The 12472-nt window shown below is 38.7% G+C and overlaps 1 protein-coding gene across 1 annotated transcript in view; it reads right to left on the reverse strand.

Moving 5' to 3' along the window:
* LOC121949963 (plasma membrane calcium-transporting ATPase 1-like) overlaps positions 1 to 6071 on the reverse strand; it is a 29078-nt gene extending 23007 nt beyond the window's left edge. The window contains exons 1-2 of the mRNA XM_042495836.1: positions 5861 to 6071; positions 127 to 324 (exon numbers count right to left, since the gene is read on the reverse strand). Of these exons, the coding sequence (XP_042351770.1) occupies positions 127 to 324; positions 5861 to 6056 (394 nt within the window). The 5' untranslated portion in view covers positions 6057 to 6071. The remainder of the gene's footprint in view (positions 1 to 126; positions 325 to 5860) is intronic.
* Between the last annotated feature and the right edge of the window lie 6401 nt (positions 6072 to 12472).

Raw genomic sequence — 12472 nt, forward strand, 5'->3', positions numbered from 1 at the left:
AATGTTGTCACACAATGTCCCTTTAAACAAACAGTGAAAGCGGGATGTCGACACACAGGTTCACAATAATAAAGATACTCATCTGAAGATGTAAAGGTGTCATTTGAGTGACTGTTTATAACTCACGCTGTCTGTCACCATCGGGCGGTCTGTAGAAAGAAAGGCCAAGAGAAATGATGGCTGCCACCTCCAGGATGATGAGCGTGACATCCTGCAGGGCTTCCCACACTAACTGCACAAAGGTTTTTGGCTTTTTAGGAGGGATGAGGTTCTGTCCAAACGCCTCTATTCTTCTGTCAATGTCCTCCGAGTTTCCGTCTAAACCTGCAGCAGGAGACACAAAGACAACATCAGAGACCAGTCCTCCTCTGATCCTGAAACACCATTAAACTGAGTTTTATTTTATGAAAAATCTGTTGATCCAGATTAATGCTTAATCCTAACCTATTCACATATTAGTTTCTTAAAAGGTAAGAGCCTTTGCTCAACACACAGATGTTTATGTTAAACTCAAGGGGGGACTGCAAAGTTTCCAAAGATCCCAAATCTGTCAGGCTATATTTTGGGGAAAAGTGTGTAAAATATACAGCAGACACATTGAATGTTTCCATCTGCTAACTTAAAAAAATAAAAATAAAAAGTTGGAATATACAAAGTACTATCAGCGTGTCATTCAGAATAAGAATGCTACTTTAAACTACGTTTAAAGAAATCTTTCCTTAACAACAACAAAGATAAAACGGAAACATGTGGTTAGAACTGACAGATCTGTTGTGATAAGGTGGAAAACTACTGTGTATGATAAAAATCGGTATGTGACATCAGACTGTGTCATTAATTTTTTAAGATCTGGTTTGTCTCTTACGTACACTCTTAGGTTTTTTATAGCGCTCCACATGTGCTCTAACTCACTGATGATGATCTGAACCTCACACACTTTATATTCGACTTCAGAAGGAAACGTAATGAGGCGACCTTTAAGGTGTTTGTCAGACAAACATCCATGTAAAAATAAAGGCTAAATACGTGCACCTTTCATCCCCAAATAATCCATTATGTACATTAACACGCATTACTCTCTACAACTGGCTGTCTGAAACCCTTAAGATCAAAATTTTGCATCATTACTTAAAAATTCTGTCAGTTATTAGTCAGAGCCAACAGTGGAAACATTAACACATGCAATAATTCTTCAGACTAGCCATAGCCAGACTGACCTGTGTTGGGGGACCTGGGTAAAGGAAAAGCGTTCATAGGGTTCCAAAAAGTAGTACTTCACTGTGGTACTACTATCAGTTTTTCAAGATGAAAAAAAAAACACAAACACTAATACACTACATCCAACAATTTACACACACAGTCATACAATGGTGGCAGAGGCTAACATACAAGGTGCCACCTGCTGCTCATTTTTTAAAACATTCATACACACACTGATGATCAGGAGGAATTTGGGGTTCAGTATCTTGTTCAAGGATCAACATGAAGACGGGGGAGCCAGGGATCGAACTGCAACGTTCCAATTAGTCGACGACCCTTTGTGCCTTCTGAGCAACAGCTGCCCCATATGTCCTGTTTTCCTCTGTAAAACCAGACTGTTGCTCTCTACTTTCTCACAAACTGTGGTAAACTGTCAAGTTGAAGAACCGTTTTTGGATTCAACGCAATAGCACAAAGTCGCCATAGTGTGCAAACGTTTGAAAAAATGCAACTACAACCAGAATACAGTAACTTAAAGGGTTCGTACTGTCATGAAAAACCTGGAAAGGTCATGGAATTTGCAAAAAGTGATTTCCAGGCCTGGAATTTTTTTGTAAAACTAAATATACCTGGAAAGTTTTGTCATGGAATTGTGTTTCACAAATCTGTATAATAACACATGATGTGTTCAAGGACCATTGGAAAGGTGAAAATCCTATGATAATTACTGTTTTATGCAGATTTATAAAAGGCATGCTTTCTCTGAGTTCTATTTAAATATTTAGTTCTAATCCTGTTCTGAATTAATTATTTTTTGTATGATATATATTTTTAAAAGCTATTATATAGTAATAAAAAAAAGACCCAATAATGAGTAATGTTGGTTGTTTCAGAGAACGCATGGTTTTTAAAATTTACCTGAAAGTCATGGAAACTTATTGATTAAAATCTGTTTGAACCCTGAAATAACCTCAACAGTGAGCAGTAGCTTGTCAGTGCGACAGTGGAGACTCAGTAAATGTTTACCATTAGGTCAAGCAGGATCAGTCAAATTGAATTTGAACAAATTCACAGTTCATTCCAATAATTTGACCTTGTTTTTTAATAGGTAATCATGCCCAGTGTTTGTGTCTCTCTGCAGTGGTGTTGTGTGGGCACAGTGAGCAGACTGGTTTCCTCTGAGGAGCAGAACAATGTGTCAGGACATGTTCAGGTCCCTCAGGACACAGTACAGCTGCTGCACGGCTGCAGCTGACTCGGTCCATCTGAACGTTTTTCAGCCTCTCTCTGTGTTGTCTGAAAATAACACTCAGTGAGCAGAGCGCTGAGCGTGCCCCCTGCTTTCAGGTGAGAGGGATTACACTGTGAGTTAATGGATCTGCCCCCCAGCTGTCACCACACAGACACACAGAGAAGTAAAGCAGTGTGATGGATTTTGCATTGATTTCAAGCTGCTGTTGACATTTAACCTCTCTCTGTCAGCGGGAGTCGAGACACTGAAGGTGTTTACTGAGCGTGTGCAAGACGGACAGTTTGAATGAATTAATGATGAAGAGAAAAATGTCAAAGGGCGCATTTATGAAACTCACTGTGTCCACTAAGATACACCATTCACAGTCCACTGTTTTCAGTTCAGTAAGAGACACACTGGGACATACTGAGTCCACTTTCTGTAGTTCAGTATGAGACCTTCTGTGAGTCACCAAAGAGCCTAAACATACAAAAAGCAGGATGTTCATAAAAGCGCAGGTCTAAACTTGCCAAACAATCAGGTCATGAAGTCTAAGTTTAGCATTTAAAGTAAAATACAAAACTCCTCTGGCCATGTACTGCATGAGAACACAAACCAACCCATGATCCGCCAGCTCCTACCCTCCAGGGCTCAGCAGAGGTCACATCAAAAGCCACTGCTTCCACTACATTAACTATAAGCATGACTGGCGGGACAAAGACTGGAGCCAGATTGAAGGAGGGGACATTTCCATATTATTTTCATATGATATTTCATATCACAGTTGAGCCAACTGTGATCAAATGAACTGAGAGCAGAAAACACTATTTTAAACCTGCTTGATAAGGTCGCTGTCAGTGTTGATACCAGTCAAATGACTGATTGATCAAATGATCAGTGTATCCCTGGTTAAAGACGCACTGTGTTTTTTATACAGCATCCCTAAAAGTTTTATCTCAGCTCACTGTTGATGTTGGATAAACAACCAACAAAGAGTGACTTTTTCCTCTGGCAACATCTTTAAAGATTTTTATTCAAACCTTAGACAGGGTTAATACACATTTTTACGCAAATATTTCCATGACTTTTCCTTGACTTTAAAACAAAATTTAAAGACTATACATTCTCTGAAATAACCACCGACACTTCTTATCAGTTCTTTTTCATTACTATATAATGCTTTTTTAAAAATATGTTATTTAAAAAAATGAATTCAAACAGGATCGGAACTGAATATTCAAATACAACTTAGGTACTGTTTGTTATTTATGAGAGGGGAGGGGGCGGTGCAAAAAGGGGGAGGCATTTCAAACATTTTTAAACACCTGGAAGGGACCTATGTTTTTAATTTTGGGTTTAGGGGAGGGATATTTTAAATAAAACAACTTTAAATGGCTTTATTTTGTATTTATTTTACATATGAGTTTTATGGAAAACATGCCATCCAAACCAAGCTACTGTTCTGATCAATTAGTTTTGCAGATTTTTTTCTTGAGGAATTTTTCAAAAAGTTTTTTTTTCTTTAAAAAGACTTGATTTTCTTGCTGCTCTGTAAAGAAAAACAAAAGATTCTCAAACTTAAAAAAAAAAAAATAATAGTAAAATAATAACAAAAAATTTAATAAAACTTTTTTGGGGAAAAAAATTCTTTTTTTTTTTTTTTGGTGATGTTTAAAGAAAACATGATTTCCAACCATTTATCATTGCCAGAAACTGTAAAAACACAATCCACTATCATTGGATTTTCAAATTTCTGACGGTCCCATCATGTGTTATTATACAGGTTTGTGAAAATAAATTTCATGACTTTTCATAAACTTTTAGGATATATTTATATGGAAATTGCTATTTGGAAATTTCATGACTTTTCCAGGATTTTTATGACCGTACGAAACCTGCTTCAATGACTTCACATCACTGACACTGCCTCCGAAACAACTAGATACATTTTCTTGTCCTTGCTGCTGTGATTCTTCATTTAAATGTAGCATAAAGAGATTGGAACATGCTGTGTTTGTCTCATTTGTCCTGAAGCAGACAGAGAGCAGAACGGGATCAACAGAGGCTGCAGGTCATACTCGACTTTGACCATCACACAGTCAACAGTCCCTCAAGCCAGACAAAACCTAATATGTCCTCAGCTGCTTTAATGGTGTAGACGCCAGCGGGAGAGGTCTGTGAGTCACTGGTGAAGGGGCATTAAATATCATTACAAACTAAAGTGGCTCTGATGAAAACACCAAAATGCATTCACAGTGGAACATCACACTGCCTGTGGTTGAACTTAAATTTAGTTTCACAGTCACATTTCTCCAGCTGACAGTAAGCCCCAGTGGCGTGTCCAGACTTTTTTAACTGGGGTGGCCCAAGCGTGGCACTGACTTATGCAGGGGTGGCATGAAGTACGAGCACTGCTGAAGGCACACGCATCAGCATAGCTTTAATTTACTATTTATGTGTCCATTTCCCATACCTACTTTAATTACTGACATGGCAGTGTCTTACATTCCTGTTTTTAGTTTAGTTTAAAAGATGAGTAGACCTACCAATCACACCACAACAGACCAACACCACACAAATCTGAAATAAAGCCTCCCTACTTTTTTAAGAAAGTGTTCCTCCCTAGAAATCAATAAAGTATTTCTGATTATGAGTCTGACATAGTACAATAGCAAGTATAAAGGGCCAAAACTTAAAATAAATAAGCCTGTGTATAAACCTTTTAACAGTTGTATCATCAAACAGTTCAAAATGACTGGCTAGATAGTCAATCATAATGGGGTGGCCAATCAAATTTCAGGGGTGGTCACTCCAGGCCACTCCCTTGACATGCCCCCGGTCAGCCCTTATGTTGTAAAAAGATGCTGTCGGTGCAGACCATAGACTACATAAAGATGGACAACATGATAGTTCCCCCAAAGTGTAGCTTTTCGATCTTGATCGCTCCCTGGTGTCTGACTGCAGTATAGGTCATAAAGCCCTCTCCTTCTATGTTCGTGAATGGGACATAAGCCAAACTAAAAACTCAAAGTACACACCAAATACATTTTTTCCCAAAGATTGTTTTTTGTCACTGAAGGTAGTTCTCATCACCCATCACCCTCATCAAGTGTTTGTTTTTCTGATAAGTTTAGTTGCAATTAGTTATTTAATTCTACAAAAAGAGGATTTCCTATCATGACTGACAGCTGTGTCAGCCAATCCATACACTCTGATTCAATGGGACTGCTCGCAATGGGTCCGACAGGTATTTGGTCGCTACTGTGCCGACACTGGCTCTGAATGATGCCATCAGTGCAAGATGGCAGCATTTGGGATATTTTAGCTTCACTTAAGTATACTGGAGGTAATTGGGGGCATGTCGTCCATCTTTAGTATATGGCGCAGACACAAAATGAACAAAGAAGCAGAGTTGCTCTACGTATTTACCTTTTACAGGTGACGTTCTCAGTCTGGCACACAGTCCGTTAATATCTCCATAGTTTTCCTTTATTTCGGTAACCGACTCTGCTCCCCTCAGCCCCATGAGGTTGCGCAGCTCCTGTAATGAGCAGCTGAACTCTGCATCGTGGTTGGCCTCGCCACTTCGGCCATGTTTGGACCCACGAAAAGAGTTGTTGGCCATGTCTCCTTCCTCTGGAACTTGACAGAGGCCTCCAAAAAAACACAGACTCAGTGGTTGGCCTGAGGTGAAGATCTGGCCTGACAGGGACTTTGTGACTGCGGAGGGACAGATAAATCAGGTTATTTCAGATGGCTTCATGGGAAAACAAAAGAGTAACTCCAGGGTTTAACACATAATTTGTGGCGGCCTGACACATATTGATTTTACGCTGTTTCGGAGCTAAAAATATTCATCAGGAGCGATACTGGAATATACATACTGTTCAATTATTCATTGCACCACACTCCTGGAGTGCAGAGCATATTGGGCTCAGATGGAGCAGCAGAACATAAGGTGTTATGTGAAACTGTTCACCTTAACTGTTCATGGGTTGGGTTTTCACTGGGTTGTAAAAATGGCATTCACTCGCCTCTGCAGCAGCTGCTTCTCTTATCCAACCATCAGATCTCATTAGCTATGGTCGGATTGACTGATCAATTATCCACACCACGGTTCAAACTTCACCAATTACTCAAGAGGAAGAAAAGGACTAATGAAGAGTTCTGCCTGCGCTGCGTTCATTGAACTGCAAAAACCTCCAAATTTAGAGAGGGGACACACAATTATACAAAGGGACAGGCACACAAAAAGAGAGTTTGAGCTCTGTTGGAAAAATGATGAAATATCACCACACAATGGGTGGGACTGGACCTATCTCTCGTCATATTTAAATTGGACTTTGTCTGGTAAAAATATGATGTCAATAAAATAAAAGTCATTCAAGACTTCTCAACCAGTATAATATTCCTGGGATTGTGGACCTTCTGAAACAGCATTTAGATTGTCACATAGAAATTATGTATTGAAAATATAACTGAACAGTTAAAATTGAATTCTGGTGAACAGACCTAAAAACTACAGCTCCTTATATGCTGGAATGGCAGAGAGAATATTTCATGTAAATAAATAACTATTTCATAATCCATAAATTCTGTTTCGTAGCCTGAAAACCAACTCTATAACTCTTAGTACAATACTTTTCTCAAGGGCAAAGTACAACAGGAGTAATCAAGGCAACAGCAGACTTAATGACAGAGAATATCAATTAAAAAATCTCTCTGTCCGGGACAGGGAGAGGATGAAAAATATAAGACATATAAGTTTGTTCAGTTTTGGAATATCCTGATCAAACTCAACTAACACCGTTACTGGTGTGTTTTCATTTCTATGAGAATACTGGAATTCAGACATTACTTGATTTATCAACAGACATTTTGCTTCATATGTGCTGACAACATTTAATTATTTAACTTCTTTCGATACCTTCAGATAAGAGACTATGTACGAAAGCTCAGACGATCTTATGAGACTATAACTGACTTTACACTGTGGAAGGGTAAGAGCATCCCTCATATTAAAATATGATGATCTTGTCAGTGCTCTTGAGGTCGAGAGGATAAGATTCATTAGAAATGAACAGGTGCACTTATTTGATGCCATCTGGCAACCTTTTATTCAATATTTGAAGAAAAAAACCCAACATGATGCCATTTGCAGATTTTTTTTTTTCATTAATTTAATATGCAACCCACCCCTGTGTAGGTTGGGTTGGATGCTGTATTATTTTTTTAAAATCCTTCAAGAAAATTGTGTCTGTATGTAATAATTAGTTTTGTAAATGCACCAATTACTTCAAAACTGCATTTGCGTAATTGCCAATAATGTCCACATTTGTATATATTTGCCAATGATTTGTGCAAATTGACACAACGCAATACAAAAGCATTAACCCTTTGAAACCTGGGTAAAGTGGCTTGATTTCTTTCAAAAAGATGTGAAAAAGGCAATGAGCAACAGAAGATGACACAACCCAAAAAATATTTTAAAAAATTAGTATAAAGTACAAGGAAATTACCTGAAAATTAGTTTTAGGAAATTAAAAATGGTGATAATATTTATAATATTAAATTATTATAGTAATTATGTAAAATAATATTAAATATGCAATTATAATTAGTCATAATACAGTTTTGTCCCTAGTTTATTTCCCTTTACCCTAGACATTTTTCCCTAGCATTAAGAGAATTTTCTAAATATACTAATGTCTTGCAGTTTGTGAAACATTTCTTACCAAGTTACTTTTTGCCTTTTTCTCCATTTTTTTTTAGAGAAATCGCAAAATTTGCTTGGAGCTCAAAGGTTTAAATACTTACAAAAGATGTCTGAAGGCAGCACAAGAAAAGTGATGTCGCTAAATAAATACATAAATACATACATAAAACATAAATAAATAAATGAATAAATAAATAAATACTAGTGGTAGTAAACTGACTGGTTACTCAGTTAAAAAAATCAGTACATTTTAATTGTTGGTTCATTTTGAACCGACTGGATAAATATCTGCATGTGGTAGGCTATAGAGTATTGTGCCTGCTGCTGGTGTGTGAACTGAGAGCATTTATATTTGTTCCTCACAGGTTGTGACCTCTGTGCCTTCAACTGTAATCTGTGTCAATCAGTCAGCCGAGGCTTAATCTGAGCAAGAGAGAAGCTGCCTGTTTAAGGAAAAGAGCTACTGGGAGGTGAACAGGCTGAACACAAGTCATCTGGTCAAACTGGTGGAAAGAGCTTTGCTGCTCACTGTGCAAAACTGCAGCACCAGTGGTGATTCCAATCAACAGTCCAAAAACACAGAGAGATTTATTCTACGACAGGAAACACAGAGGGGCTGTAAATCTTCACACTCAAGAAGTTGCAACAGGTTAACTTAGATTTTTTATTGGATAATTTTCTGTGGATCTATTATTAATGAACCAAGCAGAACATAATATTACACAAACTATAGCTGCGTGAAACAATACACTAATCAGCCAGCCCTCCACACTTAGAAAACACATCCAGGCTTTTTGACAGAAACACTATTCAGAGCCAGTTATCTCTGCTAAAACATTACTGTGACTTTGTTACTGCTGCACTGAGAAGCAGAAAGGCTTTACTTACAGAAACTTCCCCCATCGCCTCCTGTTAGCAGCAGCAGGTATTAGTGGCAGTCCGATTACTCTGAGCAGCGTCGCACTCACAGCTCCAGAAACAGCCCATAACCCGGCCACAACTCCTCAGTCAGCAGTCTGCAGACCTGCTCCAAGATCACAATTTACTCCCAAAACCAGCCAGTTGTTGAGAAATTCAGTTTGACCTTCAGCAAGCTCACAGCTCCAAGCAGCACTCCATCGGAGGAAAAAACAGGAGCTGGCTAACTGATTATCTGAGGAAAGCCTCGCTTAATCTAATTAGACAACCTGTAGCTTCAGAGCACCAGAGAGACTGCTGCTGCAGCTCCTCCTGCTGAGCACAACACACTAAGTCTACGCACACCAGGTATACTCAGAGTCACAGACTGGGTCTACACAGATCAGGTCTACACACACCACATCTAAATCTGCTGTAGCTCTTCCTGCTGAGAGACACACTACATCTACACAGAGTCACAGGCTGTCTACACCAGGGATACGCAACTTGCTCTGCTTGGGGGCCACTTTTGTAAAATGACAGGAGGCAGGGCAGCCCCATACATGTTTCTAGGATTTTAGGACATTTCTAGGATTTTAGAGCATTTCTAGATTTTAAGGACATTTCTAGGATTTTAAGCCATTTTAAGGATTTTGGGACATTTCTAGGATTTTAGAACTTTTCTAAGATTTTAGGACATTATGGGCTTAGCTAGGACCTCTGTTGGGCGGTGCAGGGCATCCTCCACTTAATTTGATAAGCTCTGTTTTGATGCTGTTTTATTCACTCTTGCACCCTAAAGTACAAAAAGAAGTTCCAGTATGAAACACTTTCTTTTTATTGAAAATTAGAAAAATGTTGGGGAGCCACCTGGAGCCCTATCTAGGGCCAGATTTAGCTGTATGCTGAGTATCACTGGTCTACACAGATCAGGTATAGAGTGCTCCAGGGAGGACATTTTTCTGTAGGCCTACGAGGAAGTCTTGACTGCATTTATTTTTTAAAAAAAATCACAACAGTGGTGTTCATCTGCAAAGGTTATCTAGCTGAGCATATCATAAACGTTTGTTCGCCACAGAGCTTATTTTCTGCAGTAATACAAAATCTAATGGAAAAACCCCATTGATTGTTTGTCATGGGAACCATGCATTTTCTGGGTTGGCCTACAGAAACAGCATCATCTCTACAGTGCTCTTTTGTGAAGTAGCATTTCTTTTTCTTTTCTTTTTTTTCCTTTTCCCTTTCAGACACACACACAGAACTCATGCACATAACCCCCCACCCCCTCCCAACCCCGGAGCAGCAGTGATGGTGGCTGACGTCAGGTGGCACACACACACACGTGACACACACAGGCGGATTACAGCACATAGACACACAGGAGGATTAACTGGACACACTAGTTGATATCACTGTTTCACATTTGCATGATAGTGTTTTCACAGTTAAATAGCATGACCTTTGACCCTGCACAATAACACTCACTCTACCAAAGTAGTTTAGGGGTTGGGCAGATCAGCGAAGGAATAGCCACGCTCACCTGTCCATTAGAGCTCTGATTCATGCAGCCACACAAAACCATGATTGATACAACTTTCTGGTATTTCAGTGTAGTATAAACTTAACTGCATTTTACAACTCAAATCTGCAGGGACTGGGAGACTATCTTAAATAAATAAATTCATCTCGTGCAAAAGATTAGAGTCTCTGAGATAAACTCACTCAAGTTCATTCTGGGTGAATTGATTCACGTAACACTGGGCAAGCTGACTTGGGAAAAGCTTAACAATCTCTGCACTTTGTGTGTGTGTGTGTGTGTGTGTGTGTGTGTGTGTGTGTGTGTGTGTGTGTGTGTGTGTGTGTGTGTGTGTGTGTGTGCGTGCTTCCACCAAGTGGCCACTTACAGTCAACACACAGTACACACTGGCGACCTTGAATCCAGGAAAATCTCTCATCTCCTGCGACCTTGACTGAGTGGTAAAACCAAGCACCAGGTGATTTGGGGAGACCTGTGATAACAACAGCAAAACTACTGAAACATTTAACCCTTTGACCCTTGAGCAAAATTTGAGCTATTTCCAGCAGTAAGCACTTAGGGAAGAAATGTTCCACAGATTTAAAAAAAAAAGGAATTGTCAATAGGGAAAAGAAAATGACCTGATAATTAGCTTAAAAAGGAGAGAACAACTCATTAGAAAATTATCAAATAAATCAGGACAAATATCAAGACAACTATATTTATATAATAATTGCATATTTAAAAATATATTTATTTAATTATATATATATATATTATTTTTTTTCTCACTTTTTTCCAGGTCATTTCCTGTTCTTGTTCTTTTACTTTGTTGTTGTTGTTGTTGTTGTTGTTGTTGTTGTTATTTTTTACGTAATTTTCTCATAACTTTTGCACAAATTTCCTGTTAGTTTTTGGGCCATGTCTTGTTAGGATGCTCATTGCCTTCTTTCCATGTTTTTGACAGAAATGAAACCAATTTGCTCAAAGGGTTAAAGGTATCAGATTCACTGATGATCTGAACAACATAGTCAGTTACCTAAAAGATCTAGTTCTCTGACCCCATTTCAACAGAGGCACAGAGACAACGGTAAACTTGAATTACCACCTCACGATTGTATGCCTCTGCGTACCAGTCATGTAGCACTTACAGTTTACTACCAATGAAAAAAAATCCGAGAAGTGCTCTTGAGATATCGCATTCACAGGTCAGTGCGGAGGCACAGAAAAGAAAAGTTCTTAGATTTTGTTCACGAACTGGCTCCACGGCCACCGCCGATTCAACAAGCTCAAACCTTGGAATTGGCTGGACCGTTGGCTTGCTGTGTCATGGCCTTTAAACTGATTTCTACACTATGCACCAAAATTAAAAGTTAGCCTTTATTTATCTATAATATTGTTCACTCTCTATTTTCATGCACCAGTGTGTGTATTGTCATCTTGGGTAGTATAAATCAAGCAGGGACATATCAGTGAGTTAAAAAAATACACAAAAAACTACATATTGCAACTTGGAATGCAGGTTAAAAATCTTACTTTTTTGCAAACTTCACAGGGACTGAAACATAGCAAAGCTGAAAAAAAAACACTGGACACGTGTAATTCATTCAACATTTTTGTTTGACACTTTTGTTCGATACCCCCGTGCATATACTGTATAGCTGTATATACTTTGTCCTGCATGGTTATTGTCTTTGTTTTGACTTTTTTTGTAGTTGTTGTTGTTTTTCTTATGATTAGTTTACAGTGTCTTATTTCCTGTTTGTTACATAACTGAATTTGTAAATATGCTTGAGCCATGTATGAAAAAACTGGGGAAAAAAAAACACACACACACACACGCACACAAACAAACAAACACACACACGCACACACGCGGGAGCTGTTCGCCTCTCAGGGGGTGTGGCCACGA

Source organism: Plectropomus leopardus, chromosome 11 (assembly GCF_008729295.1).
Source record: "Plectropomus leopardus isolate mb chromosome 11, YSFRI_Pleo_2.0, whole genome shotgun sequence".
NCBI lineage: Eukaryota > Metazoa > Chordata > Actinopteri > Perciformes > Serranidae > Plectropomus > Plectropomus leopardus.